This window comes from Populus alba, chromosome 17, assembly GCF_005239225.2.
Source record: "Populus alba chromosome 17, ASM523922v2, whole genome shotgun sequence".
Classification (NCBI taxonomy): domain Eukaryota; kingdom Viridiplantae; phylum Streptophyta; class Magnoliopsida; order Malpighiales; family Salicaceae; genus Populus; species Populus alba.
The window spans coordinates 1,301,050-1,318,092 of NC_133300.1; the positions used below are offsets into that span (position 1 = coordinate 1,301,050).

At 33.1% G+C, this 17,043-nt stretch overlaps 1 protein-coding gene across 4 annotated transcripts in view; it reads right to left on the bottom strand.

The window, feature by feature from the left end:
• The window catches only part of LOC118060427 (integrin-linked protein kinase 1), a 102,982-nt gene that overhangs the window by 58,795 nt on the left and 27,144 nt on the right, over positions 1-17,043 (bottom strand). The window contains exons 11-12 of one of the 4 annotated variants that reach the window (XM_035073649.2): positions 14,907-15,038; positions 14,542-14,792 (exon numbers count right to left, since the gene is read on the bottom strand). The exons of the other annotated variants lie outside the window; for them this stretch is intronic. Of the exons in view, the coding sequence (XP_034929540.1) occupies positions 14,786-14,792; positions 14,907-15,038 (139 nt within the window). The 3' untranslated portion in view covers positions 14,542-14,785. Of the gene's footprint in view, positions 1-14,541; positions 14,793-14,906; positions 15,039-17,043 lie in introns of those variants that run through there. 4 annotated transcript variants of the gene reach the window in all.

Below are 17,043 nucleotides of genomic sequence, written 5' to 3' on the forward strand. Positions count from 1 at the left end.
CTTTCAGAAGATTTCTAGTAACTTGAAAGATCACCTTGTTTCTGAAAATTGGAAGCTGTGTCATTCAGACATGTAGATTTAAACCCTTAACACATAAAATAAAGCAAATATTGTATGCATAATCATAATACAGTACTTGAGGTAAGCTGATACATATGGAGAGAGAGAGAGAGAGAGAGAGAGAGTACGTACGGTATGTGTAATCGTTATATTGTAAACAATAGTTGTTCTTCATGGTGGCTTCATCAAGGTTGCAGCGGTTCTCTTCGACATAATAATAACAACAGAAAGAGAACCATGAAAACTCGAACCCATATACCAAAATATCATGGACATCTGTATACGACTTATTTCTCATATTGTTTGGCACATAATAAATCAAATTTATACGGCACAAGTCAGGTACATCCTGGACGTTCCCATCAACCATGACATAGGAATGACCTTCCATATCGACACAGCTGGGAGAAGAAATACTGCTAGACGAAGAAGAATTATATGCAGTACCACTGCCATTTTTGCAAGAAGAAGCATCCATAATATAATCTGGAGGATTCAGCATTTGATTCTTGCAACATAAAAAAGTTAACACAGAACTGTCTGTCCAATTTATCCCATAATAATTGTCGTACGCAGAGCGGAGCAATTGATATTGTGTAAAAGAATGATGAGGGATGGAGAAGCAATCATCCTTCTGAACAGCAGCATCCACAAGTCGAATTGTGAAGTTACTGTAATTGATTGACTGAACATAATACTTTTCCATGTTCAAGTATAAAGTTGGACGTTCGTTGTTTTCACAAGCAAGTTCATGACTTTTTTCGCCACAGCTCTCGGGATCGGTATTTAGTCGAAAAGGGTAGCTAATATTACGGATATTGCTACAAGAAGAAGGAGCGCAGAAATTGCTGGTGTTCTTTGTAGCACTGCAACTATGGTGGGAGGATAGGATCACTAGAAAAGGGAGGGCTGCATATGCACCGAAGAGGTGCCTTAATACTCTACTGAACATTGAGAGAGAGACTTTCTTTGGGAAACCAAATAATGTGCTTTGTTAAAATTCGCTCACGAGATATATAAATATACTAGTTACATGACCGTGCGATGCTGCGGGTTAATTTTTTTATATATAAAAAATACCAAAAAAAACTAAGATCTAAAAGTGTTAGGTCTTTCTGCAAAGCTATATTCAAGAATCTTGGTTTTGGCTATAACGCCTGGCCGAAAAATAATATTTATAATATTAATAATAACATTAAACTTGCATAACCCAGTAGGTCTAGTTCCAATACCAAACCCAATAACCTTGCATGCGGATTTGGCTGCAAGGTCATGTCATAAAAGTGTGATAATTAAATAAATTAATTAAAAAGAAAAAAAAAAACCAATAGAAAGAAAAAAACTAATGAAGAAAAAGAGAAAAAATCTGAATTAACTAGATTAACCCGTCAAACCTTGGATCCGTGTCGTGAAAGTTTGATAACTAAATAGAAAAAAAAAATTGACGGGTTAACCCAGAATTAACCGGGCTAACCCGTCAAACCAGGTTACCTGTCAAACCCGGGATCCGTGTCATGAAAGTCTGATAACTAAATAACAAAAAAAATCGATGGGTTAAACGAAAAAAAAATTAACAAACTAAACTAAACGAAAAAATTGATAGAAAAGGAAAAAAAACAAAAAAAAAATTTGGATTAACTCGTCAAACCAAGTTAACCCATCAAACCCGAGATCCGTGTCATGAAAGTATGATAACTAAATAATTTTTTTTTTCACATTAACAAACTAAATTAAACAAAAAAAATTCATTAAAAAAAAAACACAAAGAAAAAAAGTAAAAAAAAAAAAAAACCTATAGGCATAAAAAAAAATTAAAACAGGAAAACAAAAACAAAAAGAAAAAAAAGGACAAACTGCTACATAAAAAAAAACAGAAATAAAAAAACCTACTACTAAAAGAAATTTAGCTACAGTAAAAAATCTACACATTTTAGAGTATTATATAATATAATAATAATTACGTGGTCTTGAGAACAATACACCATCTTGGATCAATACGAAAGAAAATCAATCAACGGCCACAAATTAAAGTCTTCGAGTTATTGCATGGTCAAAGACTCACTGATAAATTAATAATTAGGAAATTGCATGAAGAGCTCCACTTACAAAGTCTTAGAGTTAGTGCATCAAGACCCATTCTAAATGCGATGAAGACGAACCCAAACAGAGAAGACAAGATGGAAATAAAAATGTAAGGAGCCTTCGCTTGAAGTTTCCGAGTAAATAAGAGAATCCCACTCTGATTAATTAAGAATTAGGAAATTGCATGAAGAGTTCCACTTACAAAGTCTTCGAGTTAGTGCATCAAGACCCATTCTTCGAGTTATCCCACTCTGGTTTGCAAAGCCTTCAAGATGCCATCACCTTCACTTCATTTGTTACTCTTATGCCAGCAGGGAACGAGAAGGTGCCAAGAACACTTCATGATTTCTCAGAACTCCTCCCAGAACGAGAAGGTGCCCAGACTACGAATACCATCTTGGATCAATACGAAAGGAAATCAATCAGTGGGCACAAATTAAAGTCTTCGAGTTCTTGCTTGGTCAAAGTCTCACTGATTAATTAAGAATTAGGAAATTGCATGAAGAGTTCCTGCAAAAGAAGGGAGGACCTCTTAAATATACGGAGAATTAAGTATAATTAAAGGTTACGATCAAAGGTTACGATCAAATGGTCCTCTTTTCTAGAAATTACAAATAAAATCAGAGTGGACTCAAGCAATAATGAAAGAAATGAATGCATTATGGCTGAGTTCATAGGAATGATCAAGAGGCTTTGTGAGCTATTATGGCTGAAGTAGTCGCTCGTAAAAATTGGCTACGAACACACTAGGAAATGGGATGAGGCAATATCTAATCCAGCTCAACATGACCAGACAAAACATGATGAGGAAGATAATTTATTTCTCATTTGTAAAATCCGAAGAACAGCTAACCAAAGCAATTTCCAGAAAAATCTTTTATAGCTACTGAAGATATCTAACATGGAAAACAAACCGTGTAGCAGCAGCAAATACCTATACCGGCCTTCAATCTGACCTAAGCTCCATAAAAGGCCGAGATAAGAGACTAACCAGAGATTCGATCCGGAACACCACCATGGAGAATGCAAAGAGAGGTGCTGAATGGATGTAAGAACGACAGGAATATCAAACGTTCACCGCCATGAATACATCTGCAGAGCAATAACATAACTTGAATTCAAGCACTCAAGAATACATTCCAGTGGTCACTGTAAAGTCATTCGCTTAGCAACACACAACAAGCTTAACTTGAAACATTCTTATGAACAGATGGAGTAACTTCTTTGGATTATTTTTTAAAAAAAAAATAGACAAGTAGAGAGAGATTCTATGTAGAAATATTTTTATTATTTCTTATGAGTTTTGAATTTTTATTTTTATTTTTTATTTTTATTTTCAAAGTAAATACAAGATTAACTAATAAAATATTATTAATTACTCTATATTACTCTGTATGAAATTAAATTATTTAAGGAGATTACTAGATGATCCAATTCAATTTTACTCGGATCAATTTGGAGATATATAATAGAAATTAAAACAATATTCATTTTCTCAACCAAGGTTAAAGCCACTAAGTTACACTAACTTGTATATTCATTTTCCCACTCATGAATACCTTCACAAGAGTTCTCTTCAGCCTATTGGTGGTTCCCACGCAACAGCACCACTACTACCTACTACCTCCAACACCACTTCGGCTTTTTTCTTTCAACATCAGTCTCATGGTCAATCTGCAGGTTCCTATTCCAGCAGTTCTCACCGTGGTTCTAGTGGCAGTTTCGTGGTGGTTGGAGGACCAACGCCCATAACAGTTGCAACAATCATTTCCGTGGGAATGGTGATGCTTTCCGATCAATAATAATTTTGGTTTCGATCAAATAGGCAACATGGCAGTCGATTTTCCTCCTCAAATAAATGGTCCAATAATCGACCCAACAAATGTCAGTTATGTTATGGTTTGGGCCACTTTGCTCCACAGTGTCTATGATTGCAACATCACACCAGGCAAACAAATGCAAACATAGCATTCAATACTACTCATAGGGCTACTCCAGCTACATCTTGATACGAGTGCTAACACCTAACTTTTTTTATTCTGAAGGGTATAATTTAACTGATCAGATTCTAAATTTATGTTTTAGAGATCATCAATTTGAATTTCATAAATCTCGGGATCACTAGAGATCATCAATTTAAATCTTAAAACGTCCATGAGATATTGTACGTGACAACCCATGCAAGTTTTTCTTCATAAGTGTTAACTTGACAGTCCAGCTTATATTGTAAAAGGAAATTGAAAAATAACCCAAGGTCAAAACCGAGAGATCGAGTTCATCATGTGTCTAAAGTCTGGGTTTCTTATAGTATAGATATGCTGTCTGCATTTATCACTTTACTGTCAGGAGATTTGAAAAACCAGCATGCTCTTGTTTCCTTTTGACAGATTTTCTCTCCAAAATGAACACTTTCATGATCTGTAAATAAAAAACATGGGTTAAAGGATTTATGCAATGCAAAGCTTTGTCTTGGTTTATACCTGCAATTCAGATGAAAGAAATCTAAAGAAAAAGAGGAATAATTTTGGTTGCTCATTTCGTTACTGGAAGTCTACATCTCAGCAGCAGAAATTTTTATCTTAGCTTTCTACTTGTATTTTCCTTGTCACTGTAAATGCTCATATTCGCGTGTTGAATAATAGCTTTTCCTGTATCATAATGAATTGAAGAAGATGAATTTTTACATTAAATAAAATTTAAGGTTTTTAAATATTAATCTAGAAATTGAAAGTTTAGAACTTTAATTGGCATTATTCAATAAGTCTTTTTTTTTTTAAGTGACCAATATCGAATTTTCATGAAAAAATAAGTCTTTTTTATAAAGGGATTAATGTCAAATTTTTCACGATGAGTCTTTTAATTTTAGAGACCAACATCAAATTTTTCACAAAATAATTAAAAATTAAATTAAAAAAAAAACTAAAAATCATTAGGATAATTAACGGAAATTACAAAGATAAATTTAGAAAAAAATACATTTTCAATATAACATTTTTTCTTTAAGTACAACTAAACCCTTATTTCAATATCTGAAATTAATACATATTTTAGAATTTTTTATTTCTTTTAATTACTAGATAATAACTTCTAATTTCTCTTGATATATACCTTTCCTTTCAATCTTGGGGAGGCCCCAGCCAACATCACGATGTAACAACATTTAATATATTTAATTTTATTTATTAAAGTCTACTTGTAAAAAAACCATTACAATTCTATAAATAAAAAAGGAAGAAAACTTAACAATACTGTATATGAAAACAACATAAAAAAAACGTAGAATTATTATTAATTTTCTAAAAAACCGTTAATCTTATTAATTAAACTAGCAAAATGTAGAAAATCGGATAAACCACATAATCCTTCTCTCTACTTGATCATAATCAGCATGAAACTAAACGCTACAGATCCAACATGAAACACCACTTCATTTCACTTGACTAAAAGCCCCACTAATCTTCTTTCTAAATCAATATTTTTCTGTCTTAATTCAAATTTTTACTCTTAATTTTGTTTTTTAAAAAAAAAACTACATAAATAAATAAAAATACAAAATTTCTAAAAATATGTATTTTTAACATAATTCGGCTCATTTGGATCATTTCATAATTTTCAGTCATTTTATTTCTCGTATTTGTGTTAATGATTTTTCAATAGTAACAAATTCAAGAGAATTAAAAAAAACAAAAAAACAAAATCACAAACAGAAGAAGAAGAAAATTTAATAAGCATAATGATAATAAAATAAGAATTAAAGGATAAAAAAATCAATAACAATATTCTTTGAATAAAAAATAAAAATTAGAATATTTCTAAATAATATAGTATAAATAGTATAGATATTTTCAAGAGAAAAAAAAAAGAAAAAGGTGCCGAAAAGACCCTAGTCACCGTTGGAAAGAAAAATTAAAAAAAAAATAGAGAGAGAGAGAGAGTGCGAGAGAATAATTGTGAGAAAAAAATTATGAAGAGAAAAAAAGGAGTAAAAAAAATTGAAAGAAGAAAAATTAAATAGAAAACAAGAGAAAGAAAAATATGAAAGAGGAGAAAAAAAATAGAAGAAAAAGGAACTCTTACTCTCTCTCTCTCTACCAAAGAAGAAAAAAGTAAAAACAACTCCCCTACCAAGAAGTAAGCTTCCACCATCTCTCTATCACCTTGATTATGCCCAAAGCTCCTCCACAACCACACGCCGATTTTACCTAGGAGATCTCCTCACTTCACCATGACAAAATGCCATCTTCTCTCCATTTTCTCGATTACAACTTCATTTTTGAATTGACACCTTCTCTTCCTCACCGGCCAACACAGTAGCACCAATGACAACAGTGTTCCTTGCAGAACAGATGTAGGAGCATTAAGCATCAGTGGCAGCAACCGCTAAGCAGTGGTGAGAAGTATAGATCTGGACAAAGAGGAAAAAGAGAGGTGCAGACCAAAACTTTCAGGTGTCTTATTTCTCCTCTAGAAGACAGTGATCATCAACACCAACATCGATTAACAAAGCATAAAGTGGTGTTTATGACGGGTAGGTCCACAACCTAATCGTGGCAGTTTCCCCTAGCGCGTGCTTTCACGCACAACCACTGCCTCCTCGCTTTCCATCATTGTTTCAGCCTCTTTCTATCCACCTCATCCACTGTAGGACGTTGATCTCAAAATCTAAATAATGTTTTTACATATTCTTGAATTTTATGGTGTTATGTTTTATGATTTTATATGTATAGTCGCCAATAATCTTATGCGAGGATTTTTTTTATGTGCGGAATCATTAATTTTATGATTGGAATTTAGAAGTGTAAATTCCATGTGAGGATATGTGAGTGTTTAGTTAAGGAAAAATAATTATTCTCGTTAAGTATTATTCAACTAAATGATAAAATAAAATAAAATGTAGTAGGAAAGAATATGAGAGTGGACAATCGTAAGCAACATTTTCTTTGCAAAGTCTGCTTGGCAAATCTCTTTACAAGTCCTACGTATGAGAACAGAGTCATTTACTAGTCATCCTTTATCTTGCTAAAGGTCGTGTCTATCCAATTCTTCAAGTGCCTAGCCTCAAAGTTACATCAAGAATTTTGATGTCTTTTCATTCCGAACACACTTTTGCAATAACATTTATATGCTTACTTGATTGAATTATTTTTATCCAGAGATTGTTAGCGGATATACAGTTTATGGATATGATCAATAATGTTTAGATACTTAAAGCTTAAATAGTTAATGCATTATCAAAACTAATAACCATTAAACTATATTATCTTCATCATCTCATCATTAACGACCAAACTGATATGAAGAGTCAATACAATCATTTGGTGGATCCGATAACTTTGCATGATTAGCTTTGTCGTCTTCTTCTGGCATATGATGTGGGGTGATAAAAGGCTTAGGAGGCATTTGTAGGGATTCAACATCCGATTCAAGCATCTCTACAACTTTATGCATTGAGGGACGATTAATAGGCTTCAACTGTATGCACCACAATGCCACTATAATCATCTTTTTCATTGTTTTCTTTTCATGTTCCATGGCATCTTCTTGTACTTCTATGTCCTTTCCTTCACTAACTTGGCCATAAACCCATGAAGGGAAGTAAATTTGGCTTGAATGATTTGTCAATGTGTTCAAGTTCTTTCTTTTTCCTACCATTTCCATCAATAACATCCTGTAATTATAGACATCAACTTTGTAAGAGACACCTCCAATATTTTTATAAAATACTTCAGAGCCATAATCTAGCCGATCTACTGAGTTTTTGACTGTAGCCATATATTTAGCCTTGTGTCAGGACTCCTCAGGTGCTGACTGCTGAGCCTTGAAGTGCTTTCTCGTGATTGGGCTGTCACTGCTCAACCCGTTACTGTGCTGATTTCTTAGCAAATCAAGGGATATATGTTAGCCTAATGAGGATAGGAAACTCGTTATTTTTGCGCCAAGCTAGGCTATCTTTGCGATGTTTTAAGTCTCGCTTGTTTCGGCCTTAATTTGGCCTCTCGCTGCATGCCCAGAAGTTGAGATTTTTTTTGTTCTTGAAGCAGAACTGCGACCATTCTTTTCTTTTCTTTTCTTCGTATTCTCTTCATATTTCAAAATTAATTTAAAAAAATCACGTCAACCAATCAAGATTATAAAGGAGGAGGAAAGGAACGACTTTTTGTACGAACCTCGACTGGTCTTGTCATGAGGAGAGGAAAAGGAAAAGGAAAACAGAACCAATTTAGGTCCAGTCCATTCATCTGCAGTGACAAGCTTGTGGGCTTGTGAGATGGATAGGCTTTGCTTGAAATCTTGTGCTTAATATTACGTTGCAATTTTTCAGGTGTTCCAGCCACATGGGCTATGGGCCCCGTGTCTTTTGGGATCCCCTTGTGCCAGGCCAGACCTTGCGATCTTCATCTCCAGTTGCTAACAGTGGAGATAAGATCCCTGCATGTGCATTGTGGATGATGGTCCAGCAAGGCCTGCAACAATCTAATTCTTTTTTAGATTAATATGGTTGTTTGATGAGTTTAAGAATTTAAAATTAAAAACTATATAAACCGTGATCCTAAAATTTATAAGACTCATACTAGTGATCTCTGAAAAACAAATTCAGAATCTGGTCAGTTAAGTTATATTTTTCAGAGTTAATCTAATTTATTATTGAACAGATGATTCGGTCTATCATTTTAAATAATTGAGGTTTGGTCTACACATTTATAATTGAATTTCATCGTGGAAGAATATTTATCAAGAATATTATGGTAAAAATCCTCAAGAGTCGCTGGAAATGTGATAACTATCAAGCTACCTTTCATTATAGAAGACAATGACAAGATTGAAAGCCCACAAAATGACAATAGAAAACAACAATCAAAACCGCGGTAATGGAATATATAGTGAAAGATAGCTTTTGTTTGGGTCCCATCACGTAGATCACAATAAGATAATGGGTTTGTAATAAATCAAAATCTTTAAAAACCGAGAAAGCTATAGCTATAGAAAAAACACCTAAGATATTTAATTTTTATTCCTCAAATAGTCTTGTTCAAATACCATTCCAATAGCTTCTTGTAATGATAAATAAATGAGGTCAGATTGAGTCCACACAAAGATGATTTGAAACAGTGGGAAGCTGACAACCAAGAAAAATATACGATCAAATCTTGCAGGAATATTATTGACAGAATTGGCTTCTCAGGTACATTCTCTTTCGCATCACTATGATGGAAAGTAATAGCTCCACTGACGATTGAAATTTTCTTATGGTTATTACTCCATTTGTACAAAGGATTTCCTAATAAAAGGAATTTAATTAATTTAAGTCAAGCAATATATCCTTTCTGTGCTGATAAAATCGAGTATGCGAATCATCTATTTCTTCATTGCTATATATGAACCTTGGAAGCTTTGGTAGCAATTCATGAAATGGTCTGGATTGTTGAAGTTATGGCACCAAAGCTGAAATTAATGTCTCAGCCATATGTTATCTTTCATTATTGTTTATCTATTAATAACATCATTATCTTAATATTGTTTAGTCAGTTTTTACTTCTTTAGATATGAAACTTATTTAGGATAAGTTACATAGCTCCATAAATGAAGGAGTTTATGTTAGTTATGTTTCTTAATTGTGTTGTGATTGATTTCATCTATAAATAAAAGCTCAGGGATGGCAGTAACCTATATCGAAAATATTCTGCTCTTTGTTCTTTGCTGCAAGTTCTTTGTTCTTTGTTTTTCTGGTTATCATCAACATTCAGTTCTTTATATACCTATTATCAATAATTGGTATCAGAGCATTCTTTGATCTTTGAAGGGATTGTGAGTGAAACACGAGAGATTAGTGAGGCTAAATCAAAGCATTTTTTTTTGAAGGGATTGTGAGTGAAACACGAGAGATTAAGTGAGTTTTTTTTTAAGAAATGGATTCTGCAAATTTTCCAGCAAGAACACCAGTGTTCACATGGCAGAATTTTAGTGTGTGGGCTGTGAAAATGAAAACTTATCTCAAAGCTTTTGACTTGTGGGAGATAATGGAGAGCAATAAGCCACCAACTCCACTAGGAAACAATCCTACAATTGCACAGATGAAGTTTTTTAATGAAGAAAAGGCAAAGCGATTCAAAGCTTTTATCTATCTTCATAATGTTGTGAGTGAAGAAATCTTCACCAGAATTATGGCTTGTAAATCTGCCAAAGAAACATGGGATAAATTAAAAGCAGAATTTCATGGTGATGAGAAGTCAAGGAAGATGCAAATTTTAAATCTTAGAAGACAATTTGAAGGTTTGAAGATGAAAGAAACTGAAACCATCAAAGACTTCTCCTCTCAAATTTCTAAACTTGTGAATCAAGTGAGACTTTTGGGAGAAGATTTTCCAGATTCAAGAATAGTAGAGAAAGTTCTGGTAAGTCTACCAGAAAAATTTGAACATAAAATTTGCTCTTTAGAAGATTCTAAAGATTTCTCTGAAATGAGCTTGCAAGAACTGGTAAATGCTTTACAAGTGGTAGAGTAGAGGCAAGCTTACAGACAAGAAGAAATAAGTGAAGGAGCTCTTGTTGCAGTTTCCAAGGAGAGCCGATCTAAGAATTTTTACAAGAACAATCAAGAAGGAAAAAGAGAAAGAGAGAGAAGTTGGCAATCCAATAACTGGCAACAGAACAAAAACAACAACAACTTCATTAGAGGGAAAAGAAGAAAGAACATTTTCCTGCTTGCAAATTCTGTCAGAAAACAAATCATCTTGAAGCCTGGTGTTGGCTCAAGAATGCACAATGCCGAAACTGCAAGCAATTTGGTTACATTCAAAGATTCTGCAAAAATAAAACAGAAACAGTAAAACAAGCTCAAGTAGACGATTGTTCAGAAGTAAAAGGAAGATCTTTTACTCATGGCTACAATACAGGAGATGTGTAACACAACAGAGGTAAACAATTCATCATGGCTTATTGATAGTGGCTGCACTAATCATATGACTGTAGATTTAAGTTTATTCAAGGATTTGGATAAAAGCTACATGTCCAAAGTAAGAATTGGCAATGGAGAGTATGTGAAGGTTAAAGGCAAAGGGGCGATTGAAATTGAAACAATGTCAAGTACAAAAACTCTAAAAAATGTGCTTTATGTACCTAAGATTAATCAGAATCTAGTGAGTGTGGGACAATTACTGGAATCTGGTTACTCAATATTCTTTAATGATGGAGTATGTGATATTAAAGATAAAAATGGAGTGTTACTGCTTTCTGCAAAAATGATGAACATAAGTTTTAATATTGATTGGAAAGAAGTATGTTTGAGTGCTAACCCTTATGAGAACAATGAATCTGTTCTCTGGCACAAACGGTTGGGGCACTTCAATTATACAACTTTAAAGAGAATGGCTGACCTGCAGTTGACTCATGGTTTACCAAATATACAGGAACAAAAGAGTATTTGTGAAGCTTGTCAGTTAGGAAAACAAACTAGAGTTGTTTTTCCTAACAATGCATATAGAGATGTGTGTAGGCCGATGCATAATTAATCATTGAATGGTTCAAAGTATTTTCTTTTGTTTGTTGATGATTATAACAGGTATTGCTGGGTTTACTTTCTGAAATCAAAATCTGATGTGTTTGCTGAGTTTGTTAAGTTCAAAGCAGCAGTTGAACTAGAAACAGGAAACAAATTGAAGATATTAAGATCTGACAATGGAGGAGAGTATACCTCTCGACAATTTGAGGCATACTTAGCAAAAAAAGGGATCAAACACCAACTGACAGTTCCCTACATCCACAACAGAATGGAGTAAGTGAGAGGAGAAATCGAATATTGATGGAAATGGCAAGATGTTTGCTATATGAGAAGAAAATGCCATTAAAATTCTAGGCAGAGGCAGTAAACACAACGTCTTACCTTCTAAATCGTATGACCACAAGAGTGTTAGGAGATAAAACTCCTTATGAAATCTGGTATGGCTTTAAACCCAATGTTGATCATTTAAAAGTTTTTGGCAGCCCTTGCTATGTCTTGCAACCTGAAGTTAAAAGAAGAAAACTTGATCAAAAGGCTGATATGGGAATTCTTATAGGCTATAGCACAAAATCTAAGGCTTATAAAATCTATGATATGAAATCTAATAAAGTTATGATTGCTAGAGATGTAAAAGTTGCAGAGAATGGTATATGGAACTGGGAAGCTGCATCAATTGAAGGGACAAAATAGGAGTATCAAATTGAATTGGATGCTACAGAGGATGATGATACTGTCGATGACAAACCAGTAAGGGGGACAAGGTCCTTAGCTGACATTTACAACAGGTGCAATGTTGCTGAAACAGAACCAATAGATTTTGAAGAAGCTATCAACTCACAAGTATGGATAGCTGCAATGAAGGAGGAGCTTACGATGATAAAAAAGAATGAAACGTGGATACTGGTTGACAGACTCGTTCACAAGAAGGTAATTGGTGTGAAATGGATTTTCAAAACCAAGTTGAATGCAGATGGGAGTATCAGCAAGCACAAAGCAAGACTTGTAGTGAAGGGTTATTCACAAGAGTCAGGTATTGACTTCACTGAGACATTTGCTCCAGTATCTAGGCTTGATACAATAAAGCTTTTGCTTGCTCTAGCAGCATAAAATGGTTGGCATATTTTTTCAGTTGGATGTTAAGTCTATATTTCTGAATGGTGTTCTAAATGAAGAAATATATGTTGAACAACCTGATGGCTTTGAAAAGGAGATCACATCAAACAAAGTATATTTGCTAAAGAAGGCTTTGTATGGACTTAAACAGGCTCCTAGAGCCTGGTACAACAGATTGGATGGGTATCTTTTGAGTTTAGGCTTTGAAAGAAGCATGAATGAAGTAACTTTGTATGTGAAAAATGTTGACAAACATACTCTGATCGTATCAATGTATGTAGATGATTTATTGATTGCAGGAGACAAGGAGCAGTTGGTAGAGGAGTTTAAAACCAAAATGAAGGATAAGTTTGAGATGAATGAACTTGGTTTGCTGTCATACTTCTTAGGCATGGAAGTAACTCAATCGGAGCAAGGTTATTTTCTATGTCAAAAGAGGTTTACAATGAAGTTACTAAAAAAATTTACAATGGAAAATTGCAAACCAGTCAACACACCTATAGTACTAGGACAAAAGCTAATGAAGGAGGATGGAGCTCCCAAAACTTATGGAAAAGCCTACAGAAGTTTAGTTGGCAGCTTTTATTTAACCGCAACACGTCCAGACATTGTTTTTGCTGTCAATTACCTCTCTAGGTTCATGCAAAGTCCAAGTCAAATCCATTTTGTTGCAGCCAAGAGAGTTCTGAGATATCTGAAAGGGACCTTAGAGTTTGGCATGCATTTTATGAAATCAAGTTCTGTTAAACTTGTTGGTTTTTCTGATAGTGATTGGGCTGGAAATGATGAGCACCTTAGGTTATTGCTTTGCTATTAGAGGAAGCATTTTTTGTTGGAACTTAAAGAAGCAATCAGTGGTTGCACATTCCACTGCAGAGGCAGAATACATAGCAGCATATATGGCAGCAAAGCAATTGATATGGCTAAGGAAAATGCTGAATGATCTAGACTTTGATCAACAAAGTCCCACAGAATTGTTCTGTGACAATACATCAACAATAGCTATTTCAAAGAATTCTGTTTTTCATGACAGGACCAAGCATATGAAGATCAAGTTCCATGCTATCAGGCAATTCCAGTAAGAAGGGGAAATAGAGATGATATACTGCACTTCAAAAGAGCAATTAGCAGACCTGTTCACCAAGCCTTTAGCTAAATATAGATTTGAAGATCTAAGGGAGATGATAGGAATGTGCAACTTTGGAACCAAGGAGGAGTGTTGAAGTTATGGCACCAAAGCTGAAATTAATGTCTCAACCATATGTTATCTTTCATTAATGTTTATCTATTAGTAACATCATTATTTTAATCTTGTTTAGTCAGTTTTTACTTCTTTAGATATGAAACTTATTTAGGATAAGTTACATAGCTCCATAAATGAAGGAGTTTATGTTAGTTATGTTTCTTAATTGTATTGTGATTGATTTCATCTATAAATAAAAGCTAAGGGATGGCAGTAACCTATATCAAAAATATTCTACTCTTTGTTCTTTATTGTAAATTCTTTGTTCTTTGTTTTTCTGGTTATCATCAACATTCAGTTCTTTATATACCTATTATCAACATGGATTAAGTTGGAGCATGCCAAAATCTATAGATCTAGTTGTTTTGCGGTGGACTTTACTTGTTAAAGGCAGGTTCAAAGGAAGAGTATTCGCGATGTTATCCTAAGGTATTTTGTGGGAAAATTGAAATGCAGAAACAAATTGATTGTCGAGGATAGGATGCCAAATTAGAATACAATGTTTGAGCTTGTTTTTTATCGTCTAGCTCTTTGGTTGAAGGCCACGGAAATATAAAGTAAAATTACTAATTCAATTCATACAAGGATCCCAGGTGCACATATTATACATACAAAGGAACAAGAGAACAAGGACACAGCAACTCATTTTGATCTTAATCCCAATTTATTTGTCCCCTTAATGATCAATGTGTAACATGAAGCTCCAAAACTGTTAATTTCATCGACGAAAATCCTCGGTCTTGTTCCAAGTTTCCTCTTCTTGAAAATGTCACTGAATGCCTCCCCTGTTACTTCCTGCACTTAATTAATGATCTCATTAAACATTGACTCAGAACAATGAGGTAAAACACAGTGGTCTTAGGCCAGTATATATTGCTGCTTCAGAGATTTAGGGCAAGAGATCCATACCATGGAAGCTTAAAAGTGTCTTTCCACCATCCTTGTTTTGAACAGTTGCAACAAACTTTATCCAGTCTTGTGATGATCTCAGAAAAGGTTGGTCTGACAACAGGTTCTGAATGCCAACATTCATCAATCAACCTACATGAAGATCACGATGATGCCCAAAAAATTTAAGCTACTCCCTTGAGGTTGTTCCTCTCATTTCTATGAGCAAGACAGCTCAAGAAGAGATTGGAAAACTAAGTAAAACAAGAGAAACGAATAGCTCAAGCCCTGTCTCTAGCTGGTTTTAGGGAACTGCCTTTACTTGATCAATATCGAATTTGTGTAAGCAGTCGTTTTCTAGATCCATTGTACCATTCTTGGTTTTGGGAAAACTTCCTATTCAATTTGCAAAAGAAATTGAAGACAGAATCCAAAACTTACTCTTTTAAATCTGGAGGGTAACTTCTTACTTTGATCTTGAATGGCTGATTAATGGATCTCCTTTTAAGGAATTCTTACTATCAGGTGCTAGTGGGTATTTTGTATCAAACATTAGGAAGATGGAAGGATACAAACAAGACTCGTAGAAAAAAGATAGCGGTATATATATTCTCGAAGTTGAATAAAATTAATTTAGATTTTAATATCTCTATCATTACATCAGTTTAATTTAGATTCGATCCGGAACACCACCATGGAGAATGCAAAGAGAGGTGCTGAATGGATGTAAGAACGACAGGAATATCAAACGTTCACCGCCATGAATACATCTGCAGAGCAATAACATAACTTGAATTCAAGCACTCAAGAATACATTCCAGTGGTCACTGTAAAGTCATTCGCTTAGCAACACACAACAAGCTTAACTTGAAACATTCTTATGAACAGATGGAGTAACTTCTTTGGATTCATTTAAAAAAAAAAAAAATTAGACACAAGTAGAGAGAGATTCTATGTAGAAATATTTTTATTATTTCTTATGAGTTTTGAATTTTTATTTTCAAAAGTAAATACAAGATTAACTAATAAAATATTACTAATTACTCTGTATGAAATTAAATTATTCAAGATTCGATGTAGAAATATTTTTAAAATTTATTTTTGTTTTGTTTTGGGATGTTTGTTAAGATTTGATGATTGTTTTTTTAATTATGCTATTTTTGCTTCTTTTTTTTCTCTGCTAGTTTTACTAATTTGTTTTTAATTCTTGTTATAGTGATTTGTTTTTTTAATTAATTTGATATATTTTATGGGTTTGTTTTTTATTATGCTTGGATTTATTTTATGTTTTGTTTTTTAGCAGAGCTATCAAAAATTATAAAATATTTTCTCACGATATATGTTTTGATTTTAGATTGAATCGTGAATAAAATAAAAAGAATTGATTTCTTAAAAAACATCCATTTACAAAAACCATTATTTTAAATCATTTTTTTTAACACAAAGTTGCTGACACAACAAACTATGGCCCCATTTGTTTTAGGGTGGAAAACATTATCAAAATTTCTCATTGTTAATCAATAAAAAATATTTTTAAATAAAAAAAAATTATTTATTTTTATTTTTGATGAAATATATTTTCTAGAAATTACAAATAAAAGTAGAATTTGTTAAACAGATATCCAAGGTTTTTTTCATCATTTGATATTTTTTTTTGTAATTATTAAGTAATTTCAAGGAAATTCGATATTTCAATAAATATAAAATATTATTTTAAAAAAATATTATGTTTTTTTTAATTTTTTAAATAATTTTTTTATTTATCATATTTGCTATTTATTCTTTTAATTATTATTTATTTTATTTTAAATAATTTATAAATTTTAATTTTTTTTTAATATCTTGGATGGTGAAACTCGTGGTTGTTGATCTAGTCCGGTCAAGGAGAAGTGGAGCTAGTGATTGTCACTTTGGGTTGTTGGTTCTAGTTACCGGTGATGTGGGTGGTTGGTATTGCTTCGAGTCAGTTGGTGTGATTGTCATGAGAGGATGAAAGAGGAAGGATGAAGATGGGTTTGAGGGGTAGTTATTTTTTAAAGTATTTATTATTTAAAAATATATTAAAATATTTTTTATTAAAAATATTTTTTGATATTATTATATTAAAATAATAAAAATATATATATATTAAAAATTAATTTTTCTTAGAAGACTGTTT